The following is a 22,168-nucleotide window of genomic DNA, read 5'->3' on the forward strand; positions in this document are numbered from 1 at the left end:
CGAGATATGACATTTGTCATTATGTGCTCACCGTCTCAGCGATGTCCCTGTAGCGGTACCTGAAGAGTCGGTAAGTATGATTTTCAGTACATCACGGCATATTAACAACCAAAATACAAACCAGAAAAACGCAAGCAGTTTGTCATATTTGCATCCGAAAATTTTATTACTAAAACTAGTAATAAATATCCAACAGTATGAAAGCTGTATGGGGATCGGATTTATACTCAGTGAAGACCAAATGCCACATATATGTTTAATATATTACAATGCTTGAATTGCTCCTGTTCTCTTATACGGCTGTGAAACATGGCACCTTGCAAGGGCCCAGAGCAGCCGTGTACTGAGCGCCGAGAATAAGCGTGTGCGAATAATTTTAGGCGTACAGTGATTTTACTTTGTGAAGAATGAAGAGGACGTCTTAGGACGCAGCAAATCTTGGTCACAACTGTCGTCAAGGAAAAGGCGATTCAGTTGGATTGGCCATGTACTCCGCATGCCTCCCGAGAGCCGACATCAAGCTTGCTTCTCTTATGAGGCATCAGGTTCACGCCGCCCATGACGACCAATGCTGACAATTCGTCGGCAGCTCTATTCTGAACTTTGGGACGCGGACCTGACTTGGGAGGATGCAAAGGAGCTGGTAGCTGACAGAAAAGCCTGGAGACAGTTTGTGGACTACGTATGCTCCACATAGGGAGCGGATATGGTTTAACTAACTAACTACCTCTTGTGGTTAACAAGGAATGTGGCGTTCCACTCTCTGCCTACCCCTGCAGAGAAACGGTGTGATGATAGAAGTGGTAGATTTATGTTATAAATTAAACTCACATGTTTATATTTTTTCAAAGTCTAGATTAATTCTTGTATAAAAGATAAACGGTGTTACGTTCGTGCTAAGGTAGACAAAATGTGCCAAAAGCCAATGTTGGATAGCTGTTCCCGAAAGATTAATGCACTTAGTAATCTGACTCGCGTCTTGTTTGACAATGTCAATGACTCCTTGGCATAAAAAATGTCCAGTTGTTGTCTAGTTCGTGGGAGAATCGCTTTTTTCTTTCGAGTACCGAATAAACTAAAATTTCTTAGAATTTTTTTTTTGTAGAAACCAAAAGTTAGATCGTTTTACAAAAAACTTAACTAAGAAAATTAATTAAAAAAGGGAATAAAATAATTATTCAGATAGTATAAAATATAAAATAATTTAGATTATTATGGTATTCTAGAAAATGTTTACCTATATTTATTATTGGCAGATAATGAAAGTGATCTCCTGACACCACGTATTGTATGCGTATAGTTGTAGGTATGCATTTAGTGAAATTTTAAAAAACTAAAACATAATACGAAATACCAAAATTGGTGCAATTCCCCCAAAATAAGTTGAATAAAAATGCGAGCAAAGAATTAATAAAAAATAAATAAATAAAGCTGTGCGATATAAGGCAGACTACAAATAATTTGGTGCTGGTGCAAACTGCTAAACTACTGGAATTGGAATAGGTCTAAATACTTAATCAAGAGACACTTGACGTAATAAACCTTCAAGGGTTTTTTGGAAAATAACAACGGAGGTAGTAATTAATGTCTTTCTATTGTAAAGCCGCTAGGCACAAGATCAAAGTAAATCAAAGAAAATGTTTGATTTACTTGGACAACTATCTAGAGATTAATACATCTAGATAGAGCGAAGTTAAACCAGAGGAAGAGATATTACCCTGTTTTTTTTACTCCGCAGAAGAATTCAAAGGATGTTGGGATAGGATGATCTGATAGGAAATATATACATTTCCCAGAGTATAATAAGGCAAGATCAAAGAGCCTACAAAAGAAATAATAATGTAATAATTGGAATTATTTTGCTGGAGTTGGAATTCGTATAAATTTTAATCTCATAGAAAGCTTGGTTGAAGACAAAGAACTTTAAAAAATAAGTAATGAAGAGAATGTATCAGTTCCGAAAGCTTTTAGTGACAAAGCTCCCTTTGAAGTGCAAATATAATTTTATAGATCCTACAGTGTTCGGACCCAATTTCCACATCAGTCAAGTCCAGGGACCGATGATCAATCTAGTAAAAACGAATAAAAACAACAATTCCATCATGATTGAAAACAGGGTCATAGCAGAAGTGCGCTTGACCAAGGAATTGTTTTACAGCTGGTATCCAAATGAGATGTGCAAGCTGGGATAGGAACGGAGGCACAAATCGAGCTGGTGCAAGCTATGTGCAAGGACGTGGCACTACTAGTGCAAGCTAGAGGACCACCAATAGCGCAATGTGCGCTAGTCCAAGGAATGGTTTTACAGCTGGTATCCAAATGATATATGTAAGCTGGGATAGGAACGGAGGCACAAATCGAGCTGGTGTAAGCTATGTGCAAGGACGTGGCACTACCGGTGCAAGCTAGAGGACCACCAATAGTGCAATGTGCGACACGAAGCCGACGGGAAAGTCAAACCTTCGGCTCCAGCATCTTGTCTAGGTGAGACGCGCATCGGGCGGCTGGTGGGGGAGAGCCCAGGTTCAGGTAGGAGCACGGCAGGAGAGTCACCATATTACCACCCCTAACTTGTGGGAAACAAACAAGGGAACATTAGTTTCGATTCGTGGCTGCGGCAGTCACCAGCATAGAGAAATGTGCTTATAAGCAAAGACAAATAGTAGATATGTATATTTTAAAACCAAAACCTAAAATAATCAACTTTTAAATAACGAAACTCTACAGTAAAAGATAGATTTTTTATTGTTGTTGTAATCTAGGTACTTACTTATAATTATTAAAATCGGTTTTAAAATCGTGAGAATTACATTCTTAGAGATAAAATTATGAATTATGAATACAGTATTATGAATTTGTATCAAAACAGACTGTTTAATTTTTCTATTTTTGGTACCTGCCTACTGTAGTCGATTTATTTTTTTTAATTCTGCAGTAGTTCTAGTAATGATCATCAGTTCCATATTTATTTTATCATATTACTTAACAGGTTTTTTAGGAGTTCTTGTGCCGTTTTTCGTTTGCGCTTTCAAACCTTTTATAGATGTGCTGATGGAAGTTTCAAATGAGGATTGAAGAATCAACCAGAAGTGTGAACGTCACAGGCATAATAAAAATACAAAGATATAGAGGAAATGTATTGAGATAAAAAACTGGAATATTTGAGAATACGCAAAAAATAAAAACAGTTTTAGAGGTCACGATCCAATAGACATCATATGTTTAGCTAAGGAATTAAGCAGAAATGAGTGGAGGAACTAATGATATGATATTTTATTCTGCTGTAACAACAGTTTTGAACAGAAATCTCATCTTACAAAGGATGAAAACAAAGACCGCCAGTGCGATGAACCTCTCTTACGTTTTGATATATGCATTTAATCAATTTACAATCTTAGGGTCAATTACCTCCTTTAGATACGGACTTCTTACTTTTAAAAAGTCAATACTCTCTTTAACTTAAAAAAGTCAATACTCTCCTCAACTTAAAAAAAGTCAATACTCGTATGGGAAAAAATATGGTATTTGCTATGCTACAGTTAAAACTTCTATATTTTTACATTTTGACATCTCAACAGAGATGAAGAAGAATATGAAAGTCTGGGTATTTACAGGGCTTATGACATGTCATAGGCTGGTTAAGTATTTATTTTACACACGTGCAACATTCACCATTCTATGATAGACTGACTACCACTCTACTCAATTTTCAGAACTCCTAGATATATTGATCAATCTCATGAAACTACATGCGAATTCACAACAGCCATCTATGTTGGATTGAGAAAAGCTTTTATTAACCCTTCACTGCATAGTGTATCAAATTTGTTACATACCCAAAAGTTAGTGTTAAAACAGCTTTTAAAAATATATACGACCATTCTTTGTTGTTACTGATTTGATACATTAAAAACTCACGTATATAGTTCATAATTTAGCCAAAAGACGCGCTATGAACGCCAAAATAATAACTTCACTTGTCTCTCGAAGACGAACTGTCAATGCAGTCATGCAGTCATGCGAAAAAAGTCATGCAGTGAAGGGTTCAGCAGAGACCCAGATAAGTGTTTGGACACACTCAAAATGTTGTGAACTTCTCTATTTGACAAGGCATGCTTCACTTTTTGTATTTACAAACTATTTAATTACTTGCCATCTTTTATTACAATACACAATTAATTTGGCTTTAAATGAACCCACGAGATGGTGAAAAAATTGGACCAGCACAAACGCGTTGAGCAGAAGCGAAAGTCTTACTATAAAGTGAAGGACAAAATCAAACGTTTGTTGACTTTGAGGAGCGCGGGTGGCCAAACTGGTGTTAGTCAACTCGGCTCCTTGAAACGCTCGCGTTTGGCAACTTTGTTCACTAGGCGGCGCATTTGAGGCATTGTTTCGAGCACAAATAATATCGAAATATTTTTAAACGCATACTTATTTCCCATTCATTATTTATGTTTTGTTTTGCATTGTAAGTCTTGCGAGATTGGGCGAGCGATAATGCGAATAACGCGAACGGACTTGCCATAAACGTTTATTTAGTTATGTCTCCAGTTTCCTGTCCGTAACCAATAGTTCATAGGGTACTTTATAGGACTGACTCGGTGTTGACTTGATGGTCAATTATGTGATGATAAGGAGTTCTGTATTGGTCTACAGATTCTTAGATCTACCATAGGTGTAGAATATATTTGATGGGCAGGTTCTGTGGCACGTTTTTCTAAGGATAGGTTTACGAAGAAGACGCTTGACTAGAGGCCTAGAACAGGACGCAGAAGCGTGGGTAGGCCCCAGACTAGATGGTCCGATGACATTAGGAAAGTATTGGACAACTTTTTCGCCTAGTTGTGGCATTTTCAAACGACGTTTGAAAATGCCATAACTAGGTGAAATAATTCGCTCACTCCTTTCAAGAACGTCATAAATAAAAAAAAACTTGATTTTTCAGGAGAACGTTTTTAAAGTTTAAAAATATAATACAATGTATTAAAAATAAATATCAAGCCACTTATTGAACATTTTACTGTGCAACAGATCTTTTTAGGTAAAACTTAAAGGTTTTTTCTCCATTTGAAAAATATTTAATATATTTTTAAAAAGAATTAAACAATACATTTTCTTCAAAATGCAAAAACAACACTTTCTGCCCTGTAGCGGGTAAATATTAAGTTAAAAATATGCCTCTTTTGCTGGGATATAGTACATTTTCTGGGCATTCCGAAAACACGCATAACTGAAAATTGACGATTTTAGATTTGTGATGTTCTTGAAAGGAGTGAGCGAATTGTCACAAAATTTATTTTTATGTGTTTTAACAATAAAATACAACTTAGTAGACTAAAAAATCAGTGGCTGATTCAACATTAAATACATAAAAAGTCCTTCACTTTATTTATCGTGTATGGTACCACCTCTAATATCTACATAATATGTATATCAGAATATTATTATATCTCACGATTGGAGCGGAAAATAGCTGTTTTATTATTACATTTAAAACTGCAGTTCACCGGGCTTCAATGTAAGTAGGGGTTGGAATAATAATAAAATTAGATAAGAATTAATATACGTAATCCGCTCCCATGATGATGTGTACTGAATAATAGATCCCCTCCGGTGCCCGACTCGATCGCACGCCGCGGCTCACTCGCGGCCACTCGCGCCGAGCGGTGCAGAGGGAGAAGTGAACACAATTTCCGCCCCTTTATGAAAAATACACACAGCCCTATTGCGCGCATTAAAAAAATTATCAAACACCCCAGTGACGTAACAAGCTTCAATATTTTGTTAATAACAATAATAATAATTATATTTTTAAATCATTTTTATAGCGCCAAAATTTCTACCTCAAGGGCGCTAATATACTTTAAGCTAGCTTAATATAGGTACTTCAACTTTTGATTCACACCACACTATATTTGCAAACATCCTTCGCCTCTTCCACGTTCATGCATCTCTTAATACATACCCGATTATGATATATTTGCGGCACATTCGTCTGAGGAATCGCACATCAACTGCATTCAGTCTACTTTCATCCTTCGTTTGCCAATTCCATGCTTCGCTTCCATACATTAAGGTTGCAACCTGGACTCAGATGTGTACTGTACAGTTGTTAACTAAATTACATGGTTTCGAATGACAAGCCTTGAGGAACACCACTTTTTTTTATAATGGATCAGTGACCGGAAACACGTTGCGAGACCGCGCAAGGAACATTGATATCCGGAGCAAGTGTAAGACTTAAGATCGTGAGGTGGAGACGACAACGGAGATGATACTGGAATGAGCACGTAAACAGAATGTCAGAAGACAGACTTAACAGAATGTCAGAAGAAAGAAACCCCAATGGACCCATGCAGACCCCCGAAAAGGTGGAGAGATAGCTGGGAGTCGATATCCCGAGAGGAACAGGTACACATGCCCGGCAATGCCACCAGAGACAACAAGAAGACCAGCATCACCCACCGCCATCTGCAGTTGATTATCCACAATGACGGAGGCTCATCAAGCTGCTCTCCGGCGCTACCATTGCACAGGGAGGCGTCCTGCCCAACATCTTGGCCATGCTCCAGCCCTAAAAGACCGAGAAGAAGGCGCAATAATACGGCGGCTCCACTTTCCTGCCTTCAGACTCAGCCGATTGACGACGTTTTTCACTAATATATATATATATATATATATTTATTTTCTCGCATTATCATTCTCATATCATAATCCATGCCTGTATAAGCGCCCTTGAGGTAGTTTTTTACGAAAATGGCGCTATATAAATCAGCCAAGATTATTATTATTACAGACAGATCTCAGAATCTATAGAAAGATGAAGAAGAAGTACTAATGTGAGTTCTAATTGATCTTTGCAGTCTATTTGCTTGATGAGTCAATGATTACCCACTTCAATCTCAAAGGCTAAATAAATAAATAAACATTCCAATTTTCTACTCGATATAATTTGTGCAATAGTGACATCATTCATGGGGATAAATGAGATTTCTCGTGGGAAGAAACTTAAAAATATAACGAACAAGTGCAAAATCAATTAACGGTACTAACACGGTCATGTATGTGATTAGTGAGATGGTGTTCATTTTGTAGACCTTCGTAATATTGACACATGATAGATGAGGAAATAAAAACCAAATATAATCTAGATAAACAGCAGTTTCGACATCATAGGCGGTAATGTATGTCAGTCAAATGTAAAATATATATCAGTAGATTGAAATTACTTTTTTTTTATTTCACTTGGTAAATATTAATTTTGTCCACATCCGTAGTGTAGTGGTCGGCACATTTGGCTACCACGCTGGAGGTTCCTGGTTCGATTTCCAGAGGGGTCAAAATAAATATGGACGATTTTCACTCTCATGTTTGTTAAATATCACCCTGGTCTGGTACAAGAAGCGCAGGGCTGATCACCTTGCCTTCATGTGTTAATGATCAAGATAACACTGCGTCGCTACGATGCAGTACAGTATGCAACATTAGGTGTAGATAAGGGTTAAAAGAAGAAATACTAAATACAACTATATATTTCTTAAAATGTTTACCATACGATGATTGATTTTTATTTAAATATTAAATACCCCTTTTTTTCAAAAAATTATCAAGCAAAAATATTTAGCCAAAAGATAAGTATAATACAGTACCGTGTTTCGATCGAATTGAATGCAGGAGCAGAACTTCTTAACCAAGAAGAAAAAATACAAAACCATAGATTGTGATTTTGTACTGAAACATTGCACGAAAGCTAGACAATGCGAAATCAATGAGCAAAATACGATTATATTTTAATGTTGGTATAATTGACGAGGCGCTTCTGGGTGCAAGACCGTCATGTCACTCTCCCCAAACAAATCAGTTGCTCTTTTGTGTATTGTGATCGGCCCGTATCCGCCGAGCGCTGCTCTATTTCGTCGGTTCTATTCACCCCGCCGTTTCTATACACCCCGCTATCTGTATTCACCGCCCATGGCCTGCACAATGCGCCGGATACCTCCGCCCATCGCGGCCCCGCCCAGGTCACCCCTCGACGCGCACTCGCAGATCATCTCGCAGTTCCCAAAGATGACATAATTGCGCGGAAACTGATGGCAGATAACGTTTGCCGATTTGATGCTATTTAGGGATGTGCCATGACGTGTTTATTATCTATTTTGATCTGATAAAATCCGGCTTTAACGGATGAAATCGCTTTAGAAATGCTATGTAGATATCATCGTATGTACAACGTGGCGTGATGGTCCATAACATACAGCTTTACTAAAGATGTCTGTCAACGTTTCATATCTAAATTAACGAACGATTTTCTTATCATATAAGAATCGGATATATTTTATATTATAAATATAAAATATTTAAATTATCTTGGTTTTGACATATTCAAAGAATAAATTGGGATTAACGTATCTCTACTTCGCAGCTAATCGATTTAAAAGTTTCTATAGCATTTTTATTGCAATTCTAAAAAATTAATGATTGTAAGGTGTACGAGAAGCTCATTTTTTACAATAAATTTGGCAAAATGACTTGACACTCCATATTAAGATTTTTTCAATAGTATCATAGTAACATAACATAGTTAAAACAATGAAATTAGAGAAACAAGATAAACTACAAGTGTTCTAACATTATTTTAGTCATAATAAAAACGCTTGTAGAGAATCACGGAAAGATATACCTGCATTGTCGAGGATAGATAAAAATGGTAATAAAATAAAAACACAGATTTGTGGAAAGTAAAATTAATCCGGCGATAAAACCCATCAAAGTGTCCAAAAACGCATCGAAACCGTTAAACAATGCCACCTAAATCTCACAAAGACAAGATCCAGTGTGGAACAACAGATCAAAAGCCATAAAAGTAATGATCCGAGTCGACTCCCAGTTTTATATTGACACATAAATCTATTTCCCAAACTACAGAGGAGAAAAAACAATGAAGGAAGAGTTTTATTGGCCATCTGGTCCAGGGACACCAAATCAAAACATCATATTTTACGTTTTTTGTTCCTCGCCTTTCAAAACTTTATCAGAAGTGTCATAAAGTCGCGAGTTTACATCCTCCGCTGAGCCGGGGCAATAGTCAACACTAAACGCCCACCTCTGCTGATCAGCTATGCCCTGTCTAACGTGTACTATTAGGTTCTGGGAGTTTTGTCTCACTTTGTCCGACATTGTTATATTTGTGTATTTATGGCGTGAAGACTCGCTCGTAAATTAGCCGCCATTGTCCGCCGGCAATAACCTTTACAGGTTTATGCGTATTAAGATAGATACGAGATAAATAATGCAGGTATAATTTAGGGAAGTGTTTCAGGTACCAATAGAATGTGAATGGTGCGTAGTAGGTGGTATTATGAGTAATTATCAGGATGAGGATAAAAGGATTGAATGTTATGTAAAATACCAAATAATATTACGCATTCTAGAAACGGTAGGTACATGTATATTTGGTATGGAGTAGACTCCAACGAGAATAGGTCCAATGACCCGCAAAATCAAATATGTAACAATAAATTAATGTTATTTTTAAATGCTTACTTCCATACATACACTTAATGGATCATTTTTCATTTTAGATAATAAAATAAAATAAAAACTGAGTTGTTTAATCGTTTTTAAAACTCTCATTTTTAAACCAGCTTCATCAAATTATCCTTGATGATAAGTTGAAATATAGAAAATGAATTAAATTAACAGACACAAAAATTCTCATAAATTATATGCTTCAAACTACTAGCAGATTGTAAAATATTAATATTTAATAAATATATAAACGAAAGCACTAGAGATATCTAATGAAATGATTGTTGTTTTATTTGAGATTCGCATTCCTAATTATGTATTTTTTCAATGAAATAATATAATTGAAAAATTGATAACAATGTCCGTCATCCAATGAGTTATTTCAATAACTAAAGACATGCGTATCACATCAAATTTATATACAAAAATCTAGATCACTGCCGATCACCATGTCGTCATGCAATCAACGATCGAATCAAGCAGAATATGTAAAAATGTGGCTTTGAGAAATATCGGAAATAAGTCCAAAAAACAAGGATATTGATTTTAATCTAGAATCAAATTATGGTAGACAACAGCATAAAATAACATAAGCGTCCTTACAAAACAAATTGATACAGGTACACGATAATATAAATAATTTTATTACGCTATCATAAAAGGGTAGCGTTGTATTTACACACCCCGCTGAGCAGCTACTTAAAATAAACTAAAGAAGTGTCTACAATGTGAAAATATTAATTTCAGTGTTGCCTTTATGGTCAATTTCAACCCCACCATACTATCGTGGCATTCCTATGAGCCCACCTACTCGCCAGGAAGAATGAAGCTCGGACTGTGTGGTTTGGTTTGTACGTCTGTGAGTTGCCAACACTTGAGGCCTGTAACCAGGGGTAGTGTCCAATTAGGGGTGCGATTACACGGTCCGGTCTCGTCAGGGTTGCGCGGCGGGGCGCCGGAGGCCCGGGCAGGGGGCCGAGCCTCGGGCCCTGCGGCACGCCGGTAGCGACCCCCCGCCGCCCCACAGTGCGGGCCACGGTAATTGGAAAGTTAACATGGGAGACTAATTAAGATTAAGAAGAAAGAATTCAGTGATTTTAATGCATAATTAATTGAATGAATGTCGAAAAATACATGTATCCGGAGCAATAGTTAAAGCACACAAGGTCCACAACCAACCCTAATGCGTAGAATCGAAGCATAGAGTTGGCAAAACAAGGATGAAAGTAGACTGAATGGAGAATGCAGGTGAAAGGCGATCGCTCAGACTAATGTGCAATAAAACAACGTATGGTAGATGCTTAAAAGATGAAATGGATTTTTTTAAGTTGGGTGTTGCATTTATTATTTACCTTACTTATTATGTACAAGGTTTACAGATCAATTAGTGGATGTTTGTTTCTTCTAGCTAAAAACATGTTTTATTTTAATGTGTTGGGAACAGGAGGGATAAACTATTGTGTTCCAATCAGAAACTTATCGTCACTTGCTCATTGCTGGGAGGAAACCACTTTGCACTCCTCAGGAGAAGGCGGACTGCTGACTATCGTCAGCAGATCTTCCGTTCCAATAGAAGAGGGTTCGGCATTTTGTGTCCTAGCTTGTTTTATAACAAGAACTATATAAATTTAAAAAAAACGGCTAGGATCTTGCATACATTCAAATAAAAGCTTTTTAAATTCAACATAGATGGCTCTAGCGAACTCACATGTACAGCGTCATGAGATTAATGACATGTAAGAATTCCAAAAAAATTATAAGTTATGTTATCAACCATGGGTAGAGTGGTGAATGTTACACGTGTGTAAAGTGATCACTTAACCAGCCTATGACAGGACATAAGCCTAGTAAATACGCAGACTTCCATATTGTTCTTCATCTATGTTGAGATGTAAAAATGTCATATTATATAAAGTCAGAATTAATTGGATAAGTTCAAAAGTAGCTTGGCGTTAAATTTCGTACCATGTGAGGGGATAAAAGAAATTAAAACGAATAAAACGCATTTGCTCATAATGTCCGCAAGTTAATAGTGACATTAAACGTGCAAAAGGACACTTAACGGGTTCGTAAGGACATGGCGAGGCTTTGGGAATTCTCGTGTAACCTTCTGCCAAAAGTCTGAAAGGTCGCTTAGCTAAAATGTTAATCGTACATATTGAAACGGCATTTTTTTTAGAATTTGCGGCAAAACTATGTATGATAGATGTTACAAGGGTGAAATAGGAAAAGATAGAAATATTTAAACCTGATATAAGCTTTATCGATAAAATTAAGAAAGGTGTGGTGAGATGATTTGGATATGTGGAGCGAATGAGTGAGGAAAGAACGGTAAAACAAATTTATGAGGAGAATGTAGGTGGAAAGAGGAGCAGAGGTCTTCCGAGCAAAACTTGGCATGATCAGGTGTGTCAAAAACTTGAAAGCGGGCGGGTCAGGAGTCGTATAGTTAACGGTGTGTACGAGGAGGTGCATGAATATGGAAGAGGCGAAGAATCTTTGCAAAGACAGAGTGGTAAGGTGTTCAATTCTCTCTGCCTACCCCTACGAGGGAGCGGCGCGTTGGTCGGTTAGTTAGGAAAACTTTGAACATGTCCACAGAATACGCGCACGTATTTTTATTGACTTCGTAGATAAAATTTCAAATAATTTACAAATTTTCTATCGTAAAAATGCTGTTAAATAATTTAACAGTAAACAGAAAAAGAAGATGACGCACATTTAATAGAATCCGATTGAATCAATTGATAACTTATGTAATTAACGACAAGAAGAACTCTAGCATCATCAACTTTATCGTGAAACCGACATTTACTCCTGCGTTGCCGCAAAAGCGGTATTTCTGGTTGCTCCAGCATTCTGAGAGTTTCGATCAAGCTAAATTATCCTCGAAAAGACGTTATGGAGACTGAAACATGAAGGATTTCGGCCAAACTCAAAAATGAATATTGGTTCCATCTCTTTTATGTTCACAACATTTTGCGTGTGTCCAAATACTTGTTCACAAATCTGGGTTTTCTCCATTTAGGAGTTATTTTTACCTACCGCAATCTTACCAATTCGCAAACAACACTAAATATGGTAAGCCAGCCATTGCTGTTGAGGGACCGATGGCGTGGAATGCTCTTCTACCAGTAGTTAGAAACGGTGAGAGTGATATGATCTTTACAAAATAACTTAAAACGCATTTATATAATTTATATTTGAAGCACCAACTTTGTGATTTTCCATTTTATAATTAAAATGTTACTCTTTTTTTTAAATCACTATAAATATTACAGTGATTTTAAAACAAGGTTACATTTTAATTATAAACGCATTTGTTTGCTAAATCATTTCCAGTTTTACCTTTTTTCTGAATACAATCATGGTGAAGCGCCTTGAGGTAGTATTTTACGAAAATGGCGATACATAAAAAATCCTAACTAATTATTATTATTGTTATACATAATTGCTTTATCGAGCGAAATATTTTTTAAATTGAATTATTTAATATTATTTATTTAATCAAGCGAAATATTTTTTTTGAAGATAAATGATGACCGATCTGTAGGTACTACTTATAGTGTATTAGAAAAAAATAAATGCAAAAAAAAAACAAATAAATGCGTAATAGTTGCTTCAGAAATCAAAATTAATATTGTACTAGCTTATTGGCAAATTGAAAAAAAAATCTGTCGAAACGATAAAATACATTATGCTCAACCTCCCATAAGAAAATGTCAACCTTCTTATCGCGTGTGGATCTATTTATCTGACTTGTACAATAATTCCAATTATTCGGGACCCCCCGCGGACGGACATACCTATCATTTAAAAATATCACAAATTATGTAAATTTCAATCAATATTACACGCTTTTACTAATTCTCGCGCAGTTTACGGTTTAACAGGAAACGGGGGGTTAATTTACATAATTCGAATGGCGTAATCTGATGGCGGAGATTAGGTCCACTAATGACCGGCCGACTAATTGTGTAAATAGCGGTTAGTGTTTGCCGAGGCCGGTTGGTAAAATACGACATGGATGTATAAATTAGTGGGCAAACAGCGCACCTCCATTTTTGGCTTCTAACTACGTTAGGTTCCTACTCACTCGGTAACCTTTAGCGTCGGTAGGTACTTAGTAAGTAAGTACCTACGCCAATTTTCTCCTAGTGCACTAGTGGAGTAAAACCCCGCAATCCGAACCCCGGAGATCCGAAATCCCTGGAAATCTGTACAATATTTTGAAGAAAAACATTTGAAAAACACGCAAAGACTAAATAACGCATTTGTTATTACATAAAATCATTGTATATATTTAATTAATGTTTTACTTAGTAAATACCACTATTTCTTAAAATCTACTGTGACACGTGTTTCGATGCATTCCGCATCATTTTCAAACACCGTATAACACCGGAATGCATTAAAAATGGATAGATTTTACCACAAAGAGACTGCCGAATCAATTAATAAAATCATTATACATAACCTAATTTTCATTACAAATTATTGAAATGTTAATAAGACACACAGTACTGCGCCTGTATTGCTACTGAAGTACTGTGATATTAGATTGACATGTAAAAAGTTAATCATTGATTGAAATTAAAAGAAATTTTGTAACTGGAATGGTACAAATACCTGTTTTATGTTACTCGTTAACGTAAATGAATTTATTTAACTGTTCTGTTAAATTTTCAAATAAAATAAAATATTTATTGTAACTGCAGGCAGTTGGTAGAATTGCATTTTGAATGGTTGGGTAAAATATCCAAAATTAAACACGGTTGTTGGATTGAATTCTACTTTATTTATAAATATATATATGATAATATGTGACGCGTTTCGTCTTATTAAGACATTATCAAACACTCGCGTGATACAAACAGTGTTTGATAATGTCCTAATAAGACGAAACGCGTCACATATTATCTTATATAAGTATGTGAATAAAAGTAGAATTCAATCCAGTAACCGTGATTAATTTTGGAAATATTACCCAACAATTAAAAATAAAATTCATTCATTCATTTAAACCCTTATCCGCACCCCAATGGTGCATAGGGCACTGCATCATACAAACGCAGTGTTGTCTTGATCGAACACATGAAGGAAAGGTGATCAGCCCTCCACTTCAGGTACCAGTCCAGGGTAATATGGAATAAATATTAGAGTGATAAAATCACTTGTATTTATTTGACCCCTCTGGGAATCGAACCCGGGACCTCCAGAACGGTAGCCGAGCGTGCTGACCATTACACTACGGAGGCGGATCAAATAAAATAAAATAAACTTCCTAAATACCAAACGGACAAACTAAAATCTGTCTTCAATGCAGCAGCGTGATCATCATCACAGGGGTATCCAAATTCTACCATATCTCGCAACACCTTCGAGATCTTCATATACTGAAGTGACCAGAACGAATTCCGCTCGGGGTACGCGTACCACTAGTTAGGAAACACTGTTCTACGAATATTTTTTATATTGTGATACAAAGAATTTAAATTATTTTGTAGACGATTTTATTAATGAATCATCCATTTATATGGATTCTTATAGGAATAATAGAATATAGACATTCGTTTATAAATGCCATAATTAGGCGAAACAATTGCCACAATATTAATTTTGATGTGTTTTTTAACAAAGACATACAACTTAGTAGACTGAATAAATCTGTGTTTGATGTAACAATTAATACATAAATTAAAACGTTCCACCAACTATATTAAACGAATAATATAGTTTGTGGAACGAATAAGACCGTAACTCGTAACTACTCCACTGCATTATTTTAAAGTGATTTTAACGCGTGATGGATGAAAACATGGATACAAGAACCTCGATGAACGGCACTTGTTCGTAAATCGAGAATTTACCGCAACACAAGAAATATATTTATATTATTCACTGACACTTCGTGATGGAATTGCATTTTAATATATTATTAGATTAAAACCAATATTTTTAGCTTTTCCACTTTATTTTTATTTGACCAGTGACCGGGTTTCGTCGTTACCGACCAGTCTGATGATGTCGGTAACGACGAAACCCGGTCGCTGGTCAAATAAAAATAAAGTTGAAAAGCTAAAAATATTGGTTTTAATCTAATAATATACAAGAAATATACACAATATTTTGAGTGTGTCTAAATACTTGTTCACAAATCTGGGTTTCTCACTTGAGTTATTTTACAAAATGTAAAATAACTTCATGTCAAATGTTGTGTATAAAATAACTGGTCAGAGTATAAGCTACATAATAATTGAAAATCAGGTTTTCAGGCGTTTTCCAGTATTTAAAGTAATCCGAGGTTGGATCTTGCATACAAATAAAAAGGTCTCTGTTAAATAAAAGCTTAAAATTTTAAAAATGTATATATTAAATGTTAAAATCAAACACTGATTTTTAGAGTCTACTAAATTGTATTTTATTGTAAAAAATATATCAAAATAAAATTTGTGACATTTGTTTCGCCTTGTTATGGCATTTTCAAACTTATTCATAATATTAGTTTGAAAATGCCATAACAAGGCGAAACAAACATTTTAATGTGTTTTTTAGCAATTAAAAACAATTTAGTAGACTCTAAAAATCAATGTTTTATTTTAATAATAAATATATAAATTAAAAAGAATTAATGAAATAAATTAAAATCGATAAATAATGTTGATTTTCATTGACGATTGAGTCTTATGTGACATTTGGCAGAGTGGTCATCACTTGAGAAAGGTGTGGCTTGTGTACATATCTTAGTAACTACTTAGATTTTTTTTAAATAAGGGAAGCGGTCCTATTTAAGGACGTGGACGGTCGTTGACAAAATCAGTCTGCCGGAACAACAAAATGTTTATAACTAATGACCCTAATCTACCATTTCCAGCTACATACATAATTTTATAAAAATAGGGGAGCTTTGTCAAGTACATTTATATACAATATATAGGGCCCAATTTTTAACGCTTGTTAAGTTCTAATATAAATCAATTGAAGAACCTAACTAACCGTCGCGCCGCTCCCCGCAGGGGTAGGCAGAGAGGACAGAACGCCAAACCACACTGTCTTTTCAAATATTCTTCGCCTCTTCCACATTCGCGCATCTCCTCATACATACCCGCCGATTGCGTCAGGAGTCGGAATAATCAGCGTATATGTATGAGATGTATGAATGTGGAAGAGGCGAAAAATGTGCGCATAGACAATTGGTGTGGCGTTCTATTCTCTCTGCGGAGAGGCGGCGTGGTGGTTAATTAGTTTTAGTTTTAAAAAAAATTATTTCTGATGAATAAAACTTTAGGTACTACATATATCGATGTAGGTGGTTTTAGAAAATATATATATGTGGGGTCTATATTTAATATCTACTTTCATAAAAAAAGGTAGGTACTTATTGAAAATAAATAATCTATCTCAATAATTTATGCAATTTTCAATATTTTTTTGGTTAGTGGTTGTTATAGCAATCAAAATATTTATGTATTAAAAAAAACTTAAAAATTAAATTAATAAAGTAAAATAAAATAATTTACCACTGCTTCGCAATGTCGCTATGCACACTACACAGGTGACTTAGTTGTTTTTTATTTTCACTTTTAAAACAGCACATCACTTTTAATTAATTAATTATGTACATATTAATATGTTTGAACAAATAGTACGATATGCACTTTTTAAAATTACAATGAAGGATATTTAAAATTGGTGTAAAATGTCGAGTAAAATTAAAACGTACACTTAATTATTTGCACTTTATTTGAGCGATTTTAGTTTGTATTAAATAATTAGGTAGGTACTTTGATTTAATCGATCCGACTGGCCACTAAAAAATCGCGCCGAAACAATGTAAAAAAATATTTGAAATTAGAAAATGTGTCGAGTTTGACAGGACGACGTTACGTTTTGTTGCGAATGCGCGGGAAAGCTGTAAAATTGATTTATTTCGGAGTTTGTCTACAAATTAGGGCGAGTTTGATATCAGAATATGATCCCAGACGTAATAGAGACGTTTAGTTCGGGTTTTGGGCTCAAATACACTCCAGTGTACTGCTCGCGTCACCCCTCACTCCGTTCAACTGAAATTTAAAACTTCTTCGACCCATGGCGGATCCATTGGCGTATCTTCACACAAAAAAACACGCAAACAGCACCTACCTCCCTAGTAGAAAACAAAGCTCATCTCCTACCTAACTTCAAACCATTCTCATACAAACATTCTGTTTTTTTGACTCGTTACCATTATATTGTTCGCCGCCGGTTTTCAACGGCGGATTCAACAATATGAATGAGTAAAGGAGACGCCAGCCTGATTTGTATAGCGGTGTCCTTGTCGCACTTATGAAAAGGATACGCCTGTCGAACTTCCACCACATCTGTAAATTTGGGTCCTTTGTTGCAGAAAGAACTACGATACCACTTTTTTAATTATTGAAATTAAAAAGGGTATAACATAAATTCGGCTAGTTACTTATTTACAATAAATTATTATTTTTATTATAATGAAAAGACAACGCAATGAGTATCCTAAAGTATATTTTAAATCCGATTTTCTTCCTCAGAAATAAAATATATTTTGTTTTTATGTCAAATAGCAACGGATTCAGATGATTTCATTGTGTTGTTTATTGCTTGAATATTAAAATAATACGTCATTCTGTACCAGCACCTTTAGTACATTACTGATCACCTTGTTTTCGTGTAATTGAAGGTAAAATGCGTTTATAAATTAAGATAAATTAATGTTTTCATTCATTATTTTCAATTGGAAATATGGTATCCCAAACGAAAAATAATATTTTGCTATGATGGGAATAAATCGCATCATTGCGAGTACCTATGCGCGGTATTGATAAGTTGGAAACAATGCCGGAAAATTTTTGAAATAATATTCTTACTCATTTCATTTCCCCGATTCACTGCAAAATACTTCCTAAAACAGGGTTCGCAAGCTCCGCTGAAACGGTAAAATAAGCGGTCGAGGCTAAACGCATACTTATGTGACACTACCCATTGTAGTGTAATGACGGTAATGTTAATATTACGGGTTAATCCTTCATACCATCCTCGTTTCTTTACAGATTTCGCCACATTGTGCAGATATGTACAAACTCGTAAATGTTCATAAAATTCAAAAATATAAATGGGTAATTAATTGAATTCATAAATTCATTCCTGAAGCGGGGGGCTGATCAAATTTCCTTCATGTGTTAATGATCAAGATAACACTGCGTTTATATGATGCAGTGTCAATGAGGGTCTGAAGAAGATGATAATTTGAATATAAAGTAAGATTATGAATACATGAAACATTTGAGTAAAAATTAAATTCAAAATAATTTTACCAAGAGAGATATTTGTCTAAGTGTATCCACTAGGTAAAAAGCATATGAGGACTATATTTTAGATGGTAGATGCATGTATTATTTACCTTGCTTATTATGTACAAGGTTTATAGATCATTATGAGGATTTTTCTTTCATCCAACTAAAAAAACGTGTTTTATTTTAACCTGTGTTGGGAACAGTAGGGATAATCTAGTGTGAGCCAATCAGGACTCAGCACATGAGGACTGTATCCACCATACTGAAGCTCGAATGATCCCATTTGTTGACTTCCGTATGCACTTCCAGAAACTCCATGATGATAGTACATGTAAAGAGTTCACGCGACCAGCTGCGAACATAACCGAAACTCTGCACTTATAATTAAACATATATTTTTTCGGACTTTTAGTATATAGAGCTGCAACTACTTCAACTTGACTGACAAAATGTAGCCTTCTGAATGTGTGTGTTTGTATGTGTAATATGATGTAGAATCGCCATAGTATAGGTGTATAAATGTTATCAACCAAGTGATATGGGATTTCATAGATTTTTTCAGGATAGTGTTTATTTTGTATTTTCATTACCAAAAGTTAAATTAGTCTTATTGTTCGTCTCGGTTTGGCCGGGATTGACCGGGATTGACCTGGATTAGCCGGGATTGGCTGGAATTGGCCGCTTTTCACGTCCCGGTCGGCTTTTAATATTAATAACATTGAGAATACAAACTTGTCAATATTTTGATCGCTTGACATTTTTTTGTAAAATTTTCTCAAAGGGTGTTTTCTATTTAGGATTTAGGAAGTATGACCATAAATATGGGTAGGTATGCAACCCCGTGTGTACTCTTTTCTCCTGCGTAATATTTCTCCTTCAAGTATTATTCAAATCCTTTTATCTATCAGGGGCGCGCCTTGCGTATAGGCAGAATAGCAGTGCTTATCCTAACTTACCGGCGTGTCATATAAAAACGCAACCAATACCTACCCTACCTTACTAAGTACTACCAGCTTACCTTACTACCTACATCTACTACCTACCCTAATTAATTATCTGTGCACGCCACTGAGTATAAGCATGGGTATGCAACCCCGAGAGTTTTCTTATTTCCTGCATAATATTCCTCCTTCATGTATTTTTGATCTTCACTCTAAGAACCAGGAGCGCAGGAGATGTCTTCACATCTTGGGGTAATTATTAGGTACTACTATGTAGCTTCCAAATCTTTATATATCGATAAAATTGATAGATGCGCTGAGATGGTTTGGGCATGTGAATGGAATAAGCGATGAAAGAACAGTAAAACAAAATTATGACTCGATTGTGATTCGTATTAGAAACACAGGAAGGCCAAGGAAAACTTGGCTTGATCAAGTATTTCTAATATTTGAAAGCGGTCAGGTCAGAAGTTTTGTAAGTATGTTTTTGCCTAGAAATTTCACTCATGAATTACATGAAGTTATAGTAACTTACATAAAGAGTAAATCCACTCACGAGTAGGCATAGGCTGTGAAACTTAAAAAGTTGAAGCCTATGTAGGGTCATGATAAGCGGTGTTGCATAAGCCGTAACTAGATTTCAGAGTCACTTGGACGTTAGGTAATTCAAAAAAATATGAGGAAGAGGCAAAGATCATATGTAAAAACTGCCACGTATAAAGTAGGCTTACATATTCATCCGTTTATTTGATATTTAGTATTGTCGTTAATTTAGTATCGTACGTTGATACGGTATATAGAAAATATTATAAAATAATCTTTATAATTTATTTAATACGTTTTCTACATAAGTAGATTCTTACTGGAAACTTATAACAATTCTACGAGCTAACATTTCATGTTCAAGAGATTTAAAATTTTCTACAAAAATTAATATTTACTAGAAAACAATATTCTCAATTCTCAATATTTTTAGAGTATTCAAAACTTTGTTCACAAATTTCTCGTTCTACTTACCGTAGCACAGTGGGGTATATTAGCGATCTGGGCGGCCAAAAGTCACTTTTAAAAACATTGTCGCAGGTGTATGAAAAATATATCAACATGAAATAGAGTATTTTGTTGATGACATGCAATAATTGTATCCCCCCCACGCACATCTCACGTGTCTAATGGTCAGTCGCAAAGTTGTTGTTATTGTGAGTGCACGTGTTTCTCTTTCGCTGTTCGTTTAGTACGCAAACATTTCAGTGATTATTATTATTTTTTTGTATTACACGTATACAATTTAATAATGGATTGTGATCAAGCAGGTAAGATAGTGTATTGTACATAGATTTAAGTTGCAATAGCTAACATATTTACTAAAAAAAACTAATTTAAATAAGTGCCTTTAAATGGATTTTTCCTTCATTTTTTTTTTAAATAAAGGATATTTAGTTGTGCTTCCGAGTGTTATCCGGCTATAATTTTGATTGTATCAAATAGCTTAGCCCTCTTTCTTTATATAAATTGAAATTTTTTTTGCAGAATTTTGCTCTTTTGCAAGAAATCGCTCTTTTAAAATGAGTCAGCACAATAATGAAAACTGAACTACGTACAGTTTTTTATCTTTAAATTGTTACATTTTTATTTAAGGACCAGTAGATGTTAGAATAATGACAAGAAAACAGTTGTTTATTATCATGCAGCAACAAAATGCTAATAAAATTAATGAAAAATTAGAATGCTTGCAAAAGTACCTTTTACAATTAGATAATTTTTCTGACGAGTGTGCAATGAAAATTAAAAACGATTTTTCGCATTTCAAGTCTGAAATGAAACGAAGATAGACTAATGCACTCAGAAAGGAGGAAACATTCTTGATAAAAAATGAAAATTGGCTTGACGGAACTTTTACAATTCCTTGGGTAATGAATCGATCAGGACGACCATCAAAGTCGTTTGGTGAATCAAGTCAGAGAAGCAAAAGAAGGAAAACTGAAGATTTGCGCAAACATATTGAATTAGATGTGCTCACCCATGCTACTCGGTCAAAGTTAGGAGAAAGCGGGATGAGAGATGCTTCTTTGGTGTTGAAAGAAATTATCTGTACACCTAAGCGTGCTACCAAATATAAGAAAGCGTATTCTCGTTGCCAGCAAAAAAATACCCGGATAACGCAATTGACTCCATCACAGGCTTTATCTATTTTTGTTGAAGCCGATCTTTCGAGAAGGCAATATGAAATAGTAAGGAGTTCTCATAAAAAACTATACCCTTGTTACAGTATCTTACAAAAAGCAAAACTCGAGTGTTACCCTGCTAAGAAAGCTTACAGAGTAACTGAAACTTGTGCCGAAGTAAATCTACAGAGTTTAATGGATCACACTACCACGCGACTATTGA

The 22,168-nt window shown here is 35.3% G+C and overlaps 2 protein-coding genes across 3 annotated transcripts in view; both read right to left on the reverse strand.

The window, feature by feature from the left end:
* eya (eya transcriptional coactivator and phosphatase 2) overlaps nt 1–17,596 on the reverse strand; it is a 72,056-nt gene extending 54,460 nt beyond the window's left edge. The window contains exons 1-2 of one of the 2 annotated variants that reach the window (XM_088269453.1): nt 17,052–17,184; nt 2,461–2,570 (exon numbers count right to left, since the gene is read on the reverse strand). In XM_088269453.1, the coding sequence (XP_088125579.1) occupies nt 2,461–2,556 (96 nt within the window). In that variant the 5' untranslated portion in view covers nt 2,557–2,570; nt 17,052–17,184. Of the gene's footprint in view, nt 1–2,460; nt 2,571–17,051 lie in introns of both variants that reach the window. The other variant, XM_088269455.1, reaches the window with a different exon arrangement.
* LOC148303787 (PHAF1 protein CG7083) overlaps nt 1–22,168 on the reverse strand; it is a 122,481-nt gene that overhangs the window by 1,195 nt on the left and 99,118 nt on the right. The gene's annotated exons all lie outside the window — the stretch shown is intronic.

This window comes from Brachycentrus maculatus, unplaced genomic scaffold, assembly GCF_059751285.1.
Source record: "Brachycentrus maculatus isolate JH-2025_06_01 unplaced genomic scaffold, ASM5975128v1 h1tg000349l, whole genome shotgun sequence".
Classification (NCBI taxonomy): domain Eukaryota; kingdom Metazoa; phylum Arthropoda; class Insecta; order Trichoptera; family Brachycentridae; genus Brachycentrus; species Brachycentrus maculatus.